General features: G+C 37.3%; 1 protein-coding gene across 1 annotated transcript in view; it reads right to left on the bottom strand.

The window, feature by feature from the left end:
- Positions 1–16,307, bottom strand: part of RELN (reelin) — a 520,858-nt gene that overhangs the window by 16,339 nt on the left and 488,212 nt on the right. The window contains 10 exon segments of the mRNA XM_037837769.1: positions 564–725; positions 1,522–1,595; positions 2,539–2,714; positions 3,306–3,548; positions 5,217–5,323; positions 5,490–5,665; positions 8,608–8,785; positions 10,864–11,078; positions 12,501–12,655; positions 13,345–13,604. Coding sequence (XP_037693697.1) covers positions 564–725; positions 1,522–1,595; positions 2,539–2,714; positions 3,306–3,548; positions 5,217–5,323; positions 5,490–5,665; positions 8,608–8,785; positions 10,864–11,078; positions 12,501–12,655; positions 13,345–13,604 — 1,746 coding nt within the window.

The following is a 16,307-nucleotide window of genomic DNA, read 5'->3' as shown; positions in this document are numbered from 1 at the left end:
ACCTCTCAGACTCTGGAATATAACCCAAAATGCCTCTCTGAAAGCATATGTGTTCCCTGAAAATTTTTATGTGAATTTCCCATTCTATTTCATAATAAACCTGTGTCCATTTTTCCTATAGAGGTGAATTATTTTCTAAATAATTGAGTAAAGCGAATGTTGCTCAAGGAAGACTGCATCCCATCAAGCCTATCTTGTGCCTTTGCACAACCTGACTCAGTCCTGCATACCCCAGAGAGTATTTGCATCTGGCTTGAGAAGTGCCACCTTTGTGAGGGCAGAACAGTGGGGCAACTGGTGCAAATAACCTGTCAACTCCAGGTCTTTGTTTGGGGTCTGTGATTGAGTTTGGCATGTGCTGTGGACTTAGCAAAAACAAAACAAAACAAAACAAAAGAAAACAAAACTGGGATCTATGAATCATTTGCAAACAAGTTTCTATTTCTTGTTGTAACATGCGCTGGTCATTCTGGCCTCACTTTTTCAGTTGTTCCCAGATCCCTGCATAAGCTCTGCAGAGATGTCAGAAAATCCCACAAAGTGCACCTCATCATGCAACCTACCTGGAGGAGACATGGTCAGGCAGTTGAATAGTGATTCTCTTCCAGCTTGAGCTGTTGACAGCATTGTAGATTGTGGCTTCATGGAACTGGAAGGGGGAGCAGCCAATGCTGTTTGAAGAGGAAGGCAGGCACTGGGTCTGAACAAGCTGCCAGGAATCAGACCTGCAGAAACCAAAGAAGTTACTTAAGATAAATCTTAAGAGAAACATATGACCTGTCTAAAGTCAAGAAAAGGCTTCGGTGTTGTGGTTTAAATTAAGCTATTTAATTAATCAGTATATTTATAATTACAGACCATAAAAAGAAAAATTGAAAATAAGTTTATGCAAAAAATATACTGACTTTTTAAAAGTACACTAATATATTCACAGACAATAGTATAAAAAAATAGCATGCGTGGTAGTGTATTCTAGTGGCTTCCTCCCACTGATATTTACTAGAAATATAAATTGGAGTCAACACAATTCTGTATCTGCCCAAACTTAACTCACCATAATTCATTTTTATAAGTGGTGGTGGGAGAGGGGGCTGTCAACATACAAATAAAGTAACTGTACTATGTCAGATGTTTATTCAGTGCTGCCAATATACTTTAGGAGATGTGATTCTGGGTAAAATATATTCAGATATTTCATTAGTTTAAATTTTCATTAGCAACATGAAAACAGAAAGTTCTACTCTAAAGACAAACGTAGCATCTGACTTATTTTAAAATATAAAGTTTGTTAGCTGCAGTCTAGAATGCCAATTGCTTTTCCTTGGTTTGCAGGAAAATTTTGAAAAGAAAACATCTGTGTACCTTTTATACAAATGAAATCTGTAGATGTGAAATACATATGAACTATAGCTTTTCATATACAAGGTTATTCTTCTGCATGCAGTTGCCTTAAAAACAGACAACCATTTGAATTGTGTATTCACATTTTAATGAAGTTTTGTAAAAGATTATTTCACTAACCTTGCATCCTTAGTGTACTCCAACATTACAGAATGAAGGTCACCACAGGAAGTGGCTTCACAACCCACCACAATCTAAAAGAAACAAATATGGATCAGGCAAGATGAAATGATATCTAATCTCTTAATTAGAAACCTCATGGCTCTCCATTATGACTCTGATAGGTAAACAAGAAATATTCAGAGAAGCTTTTATAGAGCAGCCTACTCAGGCACCAAGAGTGCATTCTTTTGTGTTCTGTTAAAAACATGCAGTTTTACCTGGAGATGAAAATTAAGATTTAAAAAAGCACTGTTTTTGTTTACTTAATTAGCATCACCCATTAATAATAACTTTGAGGAAGATAAATTGGCCAAAAAGAAAATAACACTAGCAGAATTTATGGAAAGAAACTCAAAGTATCACTGGCTCAAAACATTTTCATTGATTTCTGAACTTCCTTGATATTACTACTAAATTCTAATTTGGAATTAAAAAATAATTTTTACCTAATTAGTATTCATTCTTAGGGGATTCTCCATTTCCATATGAATAAAAGCTTTCCATATAATATGCTATTAAATGCTTGAGCAATCAATAATGTATAAACATTACATAAATTTGCTGACACAAATCTAAGTACTAGTCATCTATTTATACAACAAGTCCTATTTCAATGCTGATACTAGAAAGAGAGAGAGAGAAAACTGTGCAGTGTAGGAAAAGAGTTACAGGGAACTAGAAGTAGGCAGAGGTACCTATTGAGTTTTCTATTTACAAGGTGTGGGAAGCTTAACTCAAGACGATGTATATGATACCTAACACAGTTAAGTTTCTTGCTCTGTCTCAACATATCTGAGGATTTTATCTAATCATACATGAATAAAAGACTTTGCAAAAGACTACTTCTTTTATTTGTAAGATCAAGTCTTTCCGAATGGATGAAATTGATCATTTCATTATAGTTGTCCAAATAAGCATTTTCCTCCCCTGCTGACGAAATGCCATTTTCTATTTTGAAGAGCCTCTTTCCCTTACTTTAAATTGCATCATGTATCCTGGCTGTATAATGAGTTCTCGGGAGGAGAGAGCATTGTGAGTCTTGTCCTTCTTTTTATTTGGCCAGTAGAGGTGGAAGGATGGATTGCCACAGAATCCTGCTGTCCTTACTGCATTAGGGTAAAAACTCCAGTTTTCTTCATGGGAAGTGCCTTCTGTTAAAGTAAATTGGAAGCAACATTGCCTGTTAGTCTCTTAAATGGCTTGGTTTATTTCTGAATTACTTAAACGTCTATGCTCCACCTTTTGCTTACCCTTTGAGATTTAAGATTTAAGACAGTGTAACATATAAATTCAAGATGACAAAGCAAGTTCAGAAAAAATTATCAAATGTCAGTATAATGATTATCCAATTTTTATATGTAATTGCTGGTCTGAGTAACCTGCACCATTACAAAATTCCTCTTGGAACACTTTTTAAACCAGTACAATATTTATCTCTGTATTACAGAATTTCCCAAAGAAACTAAAATTATTTTGCATTATTGAAATTTCAAAATACATTTAAAGCTAGACATTTTGTCTTAAATTTAACTGAGAGAATTTAATAAATCTCTCAGTTGACACTTCAATAAGCAACCAACCTAAAAGATTTATAAACCAGTGGACAAAACAATAGCTAACATCTGTTGAGCAGTGAATATGTGCGTCACTATCCTCGATGCTTTTCATGTAGTAATTCATCTGAAGACACAAGCAGGCAAAGCGCTCAGAGAAAGAGAACTGCTTGATGCCTTCTTTCTTACCATCATCAAAAGTGTCCACCAATTGACTAGGATTGATTTCTGCTCCTCCAATCAAAATGTTGTCTAGTGCCCACTGAGCACGCTCAATCCCGGAAACCACAATTCCATTGCTGATCACAAAAGGCTGCCACCAGCGAAGGCGAGTTGTGTTGGTTAGAGCGTCCTCGGGAAGAAGTATGTAGTCATGTCTAACAGAAATGTATTTTTGGTAATCCATCTCATGGAGCAAAGTCCAAGTAATTCCTGTAACAACAAATATGCCAGCATAGTAACATATCTGGGAAAACAAAAGGAAGGAAGGAAGGAAGGAAGGAAGGAAGGAAGGAAGGAAGGGAGGGAGGGAGGGAGGAAGGAAAGAAGCACACTGGGAATACTATATGCTTTCCCAAAGAAACCTTCAAGCAGGAAATGGGAAACTGGTTCTTGGTGATTTCTCTCACTTTAAGGTAGGTCCTCGCCACTTATAAACACTGTCTCAAAAATGAGGCTGATTATATGAGGGGATGGATATTTAGAAATATGTAGTTCATAATTAAACTATAATAATTGATTTTGACTTATTTAGAGTATAGCCAAAAATAAAAACACCAAAGTGAAAATTACATATTTTCTGCTTTTAACATTTTATTGTAGATTCCTTTAAGGATTCTCATAAATAATGAGTTACACCCATGTTTTGCATATTTCTAGACAAGAACTTCTAGCTAATACTTAAAAATTCAGCTACTATAATTCTACTGCAATTTGGAATAAATTGGACTGAGTTGAAGGCTATCTCCTATAATAAAACTGATAAACTATAGGTGGGATATTTACTTCAGAAAATACCCTAAAGTATTTTAGGTACATCCATTTATATGCTAGTTGTTGGGAAATCACATTTACCTGTAAAAGCAGAGTTTCTAAGCACTTTGTGTATTATGACCTAGTTTTAGCTAGTTCAAAATGATAAAAGAGAATTTTATTAAAAAGTCTACGATAGAGTTTTCACTAATTCAGACCATCTTCTTTTACAATGAATGAAGTTTTCTTGTAGACTCTCTATGACATTTTTTTTATACTTATTCACATCAAAGCTACTTAAAAATACTTTAAAAATATTTAAAATATTATCTTTTACTTGAAAACCACACAAAATTCAAAATTTCTTAATGGCACCAATTGTCAAGCTTCAGTTAAGCATAAACATTATTTTCTTTATCCATTAAAATTTGCAGTTTCTCTTCCTTTTTGGGATATATTTCGCATAACATGAAAGCCACATGTATGGAACAAGCAATACATGAAAGATCTGTAGCTTTCTCTTTGTGGTTTTATCTTTTTAACAATGCCTTCCATAATGTGCAGTCAGCAAAGCCTTGCAGAGAACTTTTTCAAGGGGTGTAGGCTGGAACCTGGGCATCTGCTCTGTTACGGGTTGAACTGTGTCTCCCAGAAAGACATGTTCACATCCTAACCCAGTCCTATGAATGTGACCTCATTTGGAAACAGAGTCCTGGAAGATGTGATTACTTAAGATGAGGCCAAACTGGATTAGGGTGGGACCTAATACAATATGACCGGTGTACTTGTAAGAAGAGGGGGATTTGGACACAGACACACACAGACACAAGGAGACAAAGCCAGATGAAGATGGAAGCAGAGGGTTAAGTGCTGCAGCTGCAAGCCAAGGACTGCCAAGGATTGTCGGCAAATCACCAGAAGCTAGCAAGTGGCAAGGAAGGAGACTCACCTACAGGTTTCAGAGGGAGCATGGCCCTAGCTACCCCTTGATTTCAGGTTTCTGCCCTTCAGAACTATGAGACCATATATTTCTGTTGTTGTAAGCACCTGAGTTTGTGGCTCTTTATTATGGCAGCCCTAGGAAACTACAACATGCTTCAAAGCATGGCTTTCACCCCTGAAACTCGCCTCCATCGGTGGAGTAGTCCAACAGCACGCCTTCCTTCCGGCAGATGGGCCGATGGCAAGAGGTCATGTTGTTCTCACTACCGATCCGTCCCCAGTATTGCAGGAATCTGAAAACAAGCACATATTTGGATAATCAGAATAACTGACTGGAAGGCCTCTATCTAGAACAAATATTCTACTAAAACCTTGGATAACAACTCCTTTCACACATAAGTGCTTTGCTTTGGAGCCAATTTGCTATGCTGAGAAGAAAATGCCAAAAAATTGAATTACTTTGCACCCCTGAGATCCAAATCTTGCGTGATCGCTTGTCTCACGGTGGATCCCCCAAAATAGAGTGCAGTGTCCTCAGCAAGAATTCCACACTCAGTACAAGTACTTCCACCCTCCAAAGACATCCACAAGTCAGGCTTGATTTCTTCACTGTCAAAGCGTTCCTTCAGAAAAGTCTGGAAAAAATAAGTGGGACATACTGAAAAATAATTTTAGATACTAACTATGGAACATTTAAGATTATACGGCGTCATATCTTGGACTTTAAAAAAATGGAGCTCATTTCAAATGTTTTTTCTACACGTACTAAAAAACAACAGGCTATCTCCACAATGCTCTTTTCTGTTGTATTTTAAGATCATTTAAATTGCTTAAATAATGTTTAATAATTGAACTTTAAAGTTTAGAGTGAAATCTTAAAATAAAACAATTATAAAGCTGATTATGGTACCACTCCTGTTTGTGAGGTTACTTAAACATGTGCTCCCAAAATACACATATTAATTTATATAGTATGTAAAAGCACAATTGCAATTTATTATGTACATTATGAAACATGCACAAAAAATGAAAATTTAAAGGAAAGAGATAAAATATAAACAGAAGTTCTAACATTTTATTTTTCCCCCGAATGGATTCTCTTGACCTTCTTAGAGTGTGTGCCCCTCACTTTGGAGATGACTGTTTTTGGTCCATCAGGACCCATCAGCGTCTAGCACTCAGTGATCCTAGAATGTCTATATGACTATTCAGGGAGATCTGAGACCAAATGTTACAGCCTGAAGTCAAAGAGCTTATCACATATTTAACAAGGCATCTTGCAGGGTGATAGGAGAGAACTCAAAGTCAAGGATAAAATTTTTTCACTACAATAAGGAATAGTCTTTTTTCCAAAGATAGTGGATAAATAAAATATTAAAATTCATTATGTATGCATTTTAAAGAAAATTAGCCCATCCCTTCATATCATAGCCAAGATCTTGAATTTGAAAAAAGACCTAAAATAAACCCCCTATTTGTTTTCTGGTTGAGGATAATTCTGATTTTCTATCCATTTTGTCCACATGAGGCCCAAAGTTTTTGGTTTCTTCGTTTCTTTGTGTTTTTTTTTTTTAATGCTTAAACCTGGGATCAAACAATTGCTCTTGTTTTTAAACAATGGGAATATATCATGAAAACAATTTCAATAACACTGAAAATACTGTATCATAGTTGCAATTGCAGTAACTGTATACGGGTTTGTGTAAGCTTACTACACTTTTCACTTCTTTTAGGACAGTTGTTTAGTTGCTACTTATTGTGGAAGTTAAAATTATTTAAATAAACCCTCTTTTCTCCAAATGTAGAAAATAATCAACTCTAAGGTTAAAAATATGCAGTCTTATGTCAGTCTTACCTTACCTCACTGTTGGTTAGCAAATAATTACAATTTTTAAAATGGAGGTTTCCATGTAAGAACATTGTACCAGTTTGTATTTATTATGTCCCCCAGAAAAAGCCATGTTCTTTGATGCAATCTTGTGGGGGCAGACATAATAGTGTTGATTAACTTGGAACGTCTGGATTAGGCTGTTTCCGTGGAGATGCGAACCACCCAACTGTGGGTGATAACTCTGACTGGATGATTTCCATGGAGGTGTGGCCCTGCCCATTTGGTGTGGGCTTTGATTAGTTTACTGGAGCACTGTATAAGCTCAGACAGAAAGAGCGAGCTTGTTACAGCCAAGAGGGACACTTTGAAGAATGCACAGGAGCTGAGAGAGGAGCTGTAGCTTACAGAGACATTTTGGAGATGGCCTTTGAAAGCAGACTTTTGCTCCAGAGAAGCTAAGAGAGGACAAACACCCCAAGAGCAACAGAGAGTGATGATTTGTAGAGAAGCTAAAGCCTAGAGAGGAACGTCCTGGGAGAAAGCCATTTTGAAACCAGAACTTGGAGCAGACGCCAGCCACGTGCCTTCCCAGCTAACAGAGGTTTTCCGGACACCATTGGCCATCCTCCAGTGAAGGTACCTGATTGCTGATGTGTTACCTTGGACACTTTATGGCCTTAGGACTGTAACTATGTAACCAAATAACCCCCCTTTTATAAAAGCCAGTTCATTTCTGGTATTTTGCAAAAAGGCAGCATTAGCAAACCAGAACAAACATGTTCAGAAGGAATGCATGGTTAACCATGTAAATTCTCATTATAAAGATTTTTACATTTGTACATTTCTTATCCATCTTGGGAATGCTAATGAAATTTTAGTGTTTATGAAAGAAACTAGAATTATTTTTTTTGTTTATTTATTACCTGTGGTATACAAAGCTATGTTTGTCATATCATTTGATAACAAATGGACTAACATTTTCAGACACAAGTAAGCACTGTCTCAATTTTTAATTTTTAATTTACAAATCCCAGAGTTGTTAAAGTATTGTAGAAAACAAAAATGACAAAACAGACTTTGCTTGAATGATTTGCATCTCATATGCTGGATTTCAATAATTTGTGCTTTTTGGTTCAGTCACTTTTTTGCTCTTATAATGATGAATGCACTATATTTATTTTCAGAAATAGAATGAGTAGCAACTGTGTTGGACAGCTGAATTTGTTTTGCATATTAAATAATAAAATAACAGCTAACACTTCCAAGAATGAGCTCTCTATTCTTAATAGAACCACATTTCAGCAGTTAGTGAAACAGGACGCAGAATTTTCTGAGCAGAAATTCAAGTACCATTAGAGTCATTTTGAAAATTTAGTCTTTTGTGATAATGTAGCTATACATTATTCACTTTATTTCATAACAACACAGGAACCTCCTTCCAACAGTGCTTCTATTGAAAAAGTGAAGTAAAGAAGGCTTAGCATTTATTGATTTTAAATTAAGATGTAAGAAAAGCCCCTGAGTATTTATGTCCTTTAATCCATAACTGTCTGGTTTATTTTGTGATTTAGATACTTATTTCTAACATTCTTGTATATAAGAAACCCAAAGCATTATTTTCTAAGTTGCCATCCAAATTATTTTTTTATTGAGGACCCCGAAGGATGTTGTTGTTACAGATTTTTGTCTCACACATAGGTTGATTCTTGAGGCCTGGCTCGCAATGCTTCCAGGCATCTAGCTTACCTTCAGAGTGTGAGTCAAGTAGCAGTTTGGACCAGAGTATCCTGGATCGCAGATGCACCGTTCACTGAAGCAATCTCCATGGCCCTTGCAGTTGTCCAAGCATCCAGGGCCCAGGTAGAAATTATCGATTGCCCACTGCATATCTGAGTATTTCTGATAGAACCTAAACCTTACTGGACTATTGGCGGCACAAAAGAAAAGGAGTGAAAAGCAAAAGTTAACTTTACTCAGGTTCACTTAAGACACTCTTACAGGACAAAATGGGTCAATAAAAGATGTTTTTTGACTGCTGTTCTCTTTCTATTTCTAACAATGGAACTTTAATGCTGGTTTCACTGTCATTTTATAACATCTGAGTAAAACAAAATGAAAATACAGTGGTATTTCTATCTCAAGCAATAGGAATATTTAAAAATACAACTATGTAACGATCATAAAACAGGTTTCTTATGAACTGGGGTCCAGCTGTTGTGATATAATTTGGATTCATTAACTGCATTTCTGAAATTGTACAGAATGTGACTGAGTTCTTTGACAGAGACTTGTCAGAATATGCCAAGCCCTCAGGAGGCCGGGGAACAGGAACTTCTGAATTCCCTGAAGATAATCAATATTCTCAGAGCAACTATGCTAATTAGAAAACAGTTTGGGAGGGTTATATTCTGGGACAACTTCTCTGCGAGTTCTCTGTCTTCTGGCGGGGGTGGGGGTGGGGGCAAGCTTCATAATTAACCTTTTATTAAACTATTTTAAACAAAATTTAAACAAAAAACAAGCTATTTTGGCATAGAGTCCACAGTGCATGAGTTCGCTGGGGGTAATGTAAAGGTTCTATATCTAGTTTTGTGTGGTGGTTACATGGGTTACACAAGGGTAAAAACTCATTGAACCAAACAGTTAAGAACTGGGCATTGTACTGTCTGTAGATTACACCTCATAAAAACAGAGAGGAGGGGGGAAATCTGTCTATGATGGACGTTGTAGTGGTACCTCAGCATCCATTTCATTCTAGATGATTCATATGAGAAAATTATTGTAATATAATTCCCTTAACCATTGACTGGCTCAGGAATGAGCATTCCAGAGCTAATTTGGACCAATGAGGTGCTTGCTCTCTTTGAAAGGAAAGCCACTTCTTTACTCTCCCACTGGATCTGGGAATGGAAGCATTCTGTCCAGTTTTTTTGGCAGCTCTGCTATGTTCCTGGGGGCAACCAGCCCTCAGGCTGAGTGTGACACCAATCTGTGGACAGCAGAGCAAAGAAGGGTAAGAAAAAACAATGTCCTTGAAGGCATTGTTTAGCCCATGAATCAACCAATCCTACAGTCTGCTTATCTTTGGAATCTTCATTATAGATACAATAAATTTCATTTTAATTTCAGGTAGTTTGACTTGGTTTTTCTGTTACCTGCAACTGGAAGAATCCTGACTTACTGTCCCGGCATGTTAATAGAATAAACCTTTTAAATTAATTCCTGAAAACTGTGAATGGTCACATAATAAATGGTATCTAAGGGGGGCCTGGAAAAGCCATGTATAAGCACCTTAACCAAAGGCTAAGTAGATTTTGATTATATATCATATTCTGTTTCACAAGAAGTTTCTTCATTTAGTCAGACTATATGATTATTATAGTTAAGGTGCACCTGTCATTTTATTTAATGTTTCTTTCCCCCTAAATATTCCAGAAGAGAAATCTTAATCTTTTGGAATTGCCTTAACATATCCACAGACTTTCTAGAGAATGGTTTAATCACCTTCGTTCACCATTGCTCCAGGCTAATTACTTTTCTCTGCAGGTGCAGGATGGAATGCTTTGTTAAGAGAAAATGAAACCTGTAAACCACACATTACAAACAGCATAATGAATTAGGGCTTGCTTGTGGCTCTGTGTATCATGGATTGATAAGGCAGTAATGTGAAAAGCATATGATTTGCGGGGGACAACCATCTAAAAAGCTGATCAGGTAAGGTACAACTTTTCTTTTGGCCCCAAGGTCATTACTATTGCTCTGTCTTCACTTGAAGACATTGAGCTGTGCAAAGAATAAAGGCCTGCCAAGGCCCTTCTTGCCAAGCATGAGAATTACAACTTTAAGTGTCCTGAAGTTAGCTTATCATGGAGGTCACCAATTAAAGTTTGGGAGGAAGGAATCACTTTACTCACAATTACACATAATTTCATGCTTGACAGCAGGGTTCCTAATCCACTTCTGACTGCTCAGAACCAAGCTTTATTTTAATTTTCTACTTACTTTCCCACTAAGCTTTCAGTAAGTGGGTAGGTGATCCTTTTCCACCCTTTAGTTGGAAAGAATACAGATGGCTGAGAAACACCTCCAGAGCATTTTGGGTCAGCAGGTAAGCACTGAGGGACCAGATAACTCCAGCTCACACCATAGTCAGTAGAATACTGCACATGAATTTGATTCTGGGCAATTTTTTCAGATGCTTTACATCCAACAGAGATCTAATAAATATAGAAAAGTAAGATCGCCAAGGCATTAAAATCATATTATATATTTCTGTTCTTTGGACTTTAGCAACATAAAAATTGCTGATTACTTGATATATCCTGTACCACAACCATCCTGTATTTCCAGGTTCATTTTTTGTTTTGCTGATGAACAGAGAGAGTTGAGATGGTTGCCCAAGGTGACAGAGTACAGAAAGTGCCAAGTATATTGTGCAGGGGCTTTGGAGAAAAGCTGAAACCTGCATGTCTGGCATGATTGGCTAGTTGCCTTGGAAGGCTTGGACCCACTCTTACAAACTGTTGTTTGTTGTGTTAATGGTCTGGCACTTCTACTTGGCAGGATTCTTGATCAAGAAGGATTGCTAACAGCTTCACCAATTTTGCTATTTTGTAGTACAATTTATGACTCTCAATAAATCACTTTCAACTACAACTGAAATGCAATGAAATAATAACAGAAGGTACTTTTAATAGGCCAAGCACCCTTTGTTGATGGAGACAGCCATATGCACCATTTGTTGCTATTACAGTGGAATTTAGGTAGACAGAATAAATTGTTTGACACAGAATCTTGGCCCAAATATTGAAGTTAATTAAGCCTAAATTGGTATTAATGCTAAAAAGTTTTTTTCTAAAATTTTCTTTCTCCATAAACATCAAAATGCTCTTATGAAAAAGTAGATATAATCATTATAGATTAACTTCCTTTTTTTTTTTAAAATATGACCAGTCTGCTTTATTTTAGATTTTATCTTTGTGGTATCTTTTTGAAAAACATTTATACATTTTTTGGAATTTATTTCATATACCATAAAATGCACCCATTTAAAAGGTAAAATTCAGTGATTCATAGAATTGTGCAACCATCATGACACTCCATTTTTAGAAATTTTTGAGCTCTCTAAAAAGACTCCTTACATATCAGCAGTACTTCCCCATTCTTGAAAGTCCCCCTTCATCTCCACCCTCCACCACCCCATGCCCAGACATTTATAATCTATTTTCTTTAACCTCCTCTGAAAGAGAAAAATTTGCCTAAATCATATAAAGATTTAACTCAGGGAAAGAACTGAGGCTATAGGAATCAGTATCCTATATTTTTATTATAAATATTTAATATCCAATCAGTATTTAGACCAATTAGACCAGTATTTAGACCTGAATGGAAACATTTTCTCTCAGGAATGTTTTGAAATAGTTTCAATGTTTTGAAATAGTGCCTTGAAATAGTTGAGAAAGGAAATACTTTTCATCAAGTAATATAGGGTTGAGTTGTATAATATTACCTTAACATTAAGTTTTACTTTTCAAAGTATATATTAAGTCAATATTGAAGTCTTTGCCTCTTTAATTTTTTTCATTTCTTATATTGCTAATGTATGGTAATTTATGTAATGTAGACCATAAAGTTTTCACCTTGAACTGCATAATCCAGCCTTCAGTAGGAGTTAGGTCATGGGTCACCGCATACACTTCTCTTCCATCATGACTGCCACAAAGCATGACCCCATCGGGTGAGTCACAGAATCTTTCCACTGTACAATCATCATGGAATAGCCAATGCTCATTCACTTAAAAAAAGAGACAAACATTTTATAACAAACAACAATACACGAACTAAATTTCCATTGTAAGCAAGATGTAGACGTATTTTCAGTAGAAATCTGTCTTCTATTACATACAATCAATGGATATCATGCTGATGTAGGCACATAGTTTTAGGAACATGGATACTGGGAGGATTGAGATAAACCTACAATCTGGCATTTGCATTGAGATAAACCTATAATCTGGTATTTGCATGTCTACACGTGGGGAAAAAGTGTTTATACTGTATGTGTTGTAAGTGAAAATCAAAGGGAAATGTATATCTATCTATTTTTTTTTCACAGATATTTAACTTTTTAGACAAGATCTAAAGCAGGAGAAGAATTTTTAGTTACATGATGGGGTAGTGAGTTAGCTACTGCTACTCAAATTCTGATAATGTTATCCAGGTATTTAAAAAACTGTAGTGAAATATTTATTCTGCCTATTTACTTAAACAATCAAAGGACTTGAGGGACCCAGAAATGACTTGAGAGAAACTAAAAGTTTACATTGTCCAATTTGTCATAAAGACTACTTTCAAGTCCTGAGATGTGAAGCTATACTTACTTTGACAAAAGAGATTATTCAGAAAGTAGGATTATCTCTAGGGTCATGCTGTTTTAAGTTTACCTCGCTAATATAATTTTAACACTAATACGTGTGCGTCTACCTGCTGTTTTGTCCTCCATAAACATGTCGAAAGCGATCCTGCCGATGGGCCCGGCGTCCGCGGGGGCGCGCTCGTGCGGGGGCAGCACCGGGGCGCTGCTGAAGGTGTCCAGCATGACCGTCCTCTGGTCTGCGGAGCCTGCGATGAGGACGTTGTCAATGGCCCAGTCGTTCTGATCCAGGCCGTCGTGCCGTGGCTGCCACCACCGGAAGCGAGTCGCGACCTCTTTAGCATCCGGAGGGAGAAGGATGTTCACGAAACTATAAAAACAATGATGACAACAGTGGAGGAAAAGCCCTGTCAATCAGTAAAAGATTGAAGCACCAGGATTCTGGGAAGATGGCGGCATAGAAAGAAGTGGAAGACTTAGTCTCCCCCAGAACAATTCATAAATGAACAAAAAACCAGTAAATAACCTGGAATAACAGCGGGGAGACAAATGTGACTATACACTCAACATCCACCGACATGAATTGGGAGGAATGCCTGAGATCACAGCATAAAATCTGTAAGTAAAATTGCGGACCCGTGCTGAGAGCCGAGAACCTAGAGCCGAGAGCCCCTCCCTCACGGAAGCTGCGCCGTGTACTCTCTCAGCCCAGCTCCAAGTGAGGTTTTAATATTAACTGCTCAATACAGACAGTGAATCCTCAACAAGCAGACAGAGGCTTTTGGTGACAACTGACCTTGGGAGAATCGGGGGACATATTCTGTCTCTTGCTCTCTCTCTGTGGAGAAAACCTCAGCTGCTCTCAGCCCACAAGGAGTTGCAGTGGAGACAGCCTCACACATTCTGCATTCTGAAATGAGCTGAGAGCCCTGCGGCACAGCCCAGCAGCCCAGGGCTTCCCTAGAGGGACGGTGCACACTGATGACGTAGCACTGCATTCCCTCAGCTGAGGGAGGATCGCAGCTGGGAGGGGGGATCCGCTCGGAGAACCCAGGGGCGCTATGCCAAGTCCAGTGGTTTGTGGGACACCGAGAGAGAACTGCCCTTCCTCCCTGGTCACCCATACACATGCCCCACATTCAGGGCGGATGGCTCCAGCAACATACCCAAATTGAGTTCTCCAACTGAACACACAAGAATCATTTCCCCACACTCCATGGAAAAAAAGGTTGAGAACTGACTGGAGGGATATAGGTGACTCACAGATGCCATATGCTGGTTAGTTAGAGAAAGTGTACGTAGCCAAACTGTGTCTCTGAAAAACTGGATCGATATCCTTCTTTTTTTTTTGATACAACTTGAAAGAACCCTATCAAGCAAAACAAATGCCAAGAGGCCAAAAACAACAGAAAATCTTAATGCATATGATAAAACCAGACGATACGGCTAATCCAGCTCCAAACACACAAATCAAGATTTCGGAAGAAACGTTGTACCTCGCAAAATTAATTAAAGAACTATAATCAAAGAATGAACACATGGCAAAGGATTTAAAGGACATCAAGAGGACCATAGCCCAGGATATAAGTGCCATAAAGAAGACCCTAGAAGAGCATAAAGAAGACATTCCAAGAGTAAATAAAAAAAATAGAAGATCTTATGGAAATAAAAGAAACTGTTGGCCAAATTAAAAAGACTCTGGATATTCACAATACAAGACTAGAGGAAGCTGAACAACATCTCAGTGTCCTAGAAATCCACAGAACAGAAAATGAAAGAACAAAAGAAAGAATGGAGAAAAAAGTTGAAAAAATCACAATGGATCTCAGGGATATGATAGATAAAATAAAACGTCCAAACTTAAGACTCATCGGTGTCCCAGAAGGGGAAGAGAAGGGTAAAGGTCTAGAAAGAGTATTCAAAGAAATTGTTGGGGAAAACTTCCCCAACCTTCTACACAATATAAACACACAAAGCATAAATGCCCAGCGAACTCCAAATAGAATAAATCCAAATAAACTCACCCCAAGACATATTCTGATCAGACTCTCAAATACTGAAGAGGAGCAAGTTCTGAAAGCAGCAAGAGAAAAGCAATTCACCACATACAAAGGAAACAATATAAGACTAAGTAGTGACTACTCAGTGGCCACTATGGAGGCGAGAAGGCAGTGGCATGACATATTTAAAATTCTGAGAGAGAAAAATTTCCAGCCAAGAATACTTTATCCAGCAAAACTCTCCTTCAAATTTGAGGGAGAGCTTAAATTTTTCACAGACAAACAAATGCTGAGAGACTTTGCCAGTAAAAGACCTGCCCTACTTCAGATTCTAAAGGAAGCCCTACCAACAGAGAGACAAAGAAAGGAGAAAGAGACATAGAGAATTTTAACAGACATATATAGTACCTTACATCCCAAATCACCAGGACACTCATTTTTCTCTAGTGATCTTTCTCCAGAAGGGACCATAAGCTGGGACATAAAACAAGCCTCAAGAAATTAAAAAAAACAAAACAAAACTTGAATATACTCAAAGAACATTCTCCAAACACATTGGAATACAAATAGAAGTCAATAATTTTTGAACTATAACTCCACTATTTATTTCCTACATGATAAAAAATACACAAACTCTAAGGACAAATCAGTGGTTTTGAACTCAATGTAAAATATGTAATTTTAGACAACTATATAAAGGTGGGGGACTGAAGGAGTATAGGAACATAGTTTATGTGCCCTGTTGAAGTGAAGGTGGTATCAAAGAAAAACAAGATTGATAGGGATTTAAGAGGTTAATTTTAAGCCCCACAGTAAATACAAAGAAATTATCAGAGAATATAACCATAGAGATGAAAAGTAGAGTTTGGGTTAAGAGAAATGGGGGAACGGGCAATGGGAAGTTAAGAAAGGAGTGTAGGGTTGCTGTTTGAGGTGAAGGGAAATTTCTAGTAATGGATGGTGAGAAAGAGCATAACATCATTCTAAATGTGATTAATCCCACTAATGGAAGGCTAGGGAGGGGGTGGAATGGGAAGATTTAGGTTGTATATATGTTTCCACAATTGGAAAAA

Source organism: Choloepus didactylus, chromosome 5 (genome assembly GCF_015220235.1).
Source record: "Choloepus didactylus isolate mChoDid1 chromosome 5, mChoDid1.pri, whole genome shotgun sequence".
NCBI lineage: Eukaryota > Metazoa > Chordata > Mammalia > Pilosa > Megalonychidae > Choloepus > Choloepus didactylus.
The sequence above is the reverse complement of the archived record's forward strand: the minus strand, read 5'-3'. Positions and strand labels throughout refer to the sequence as shown.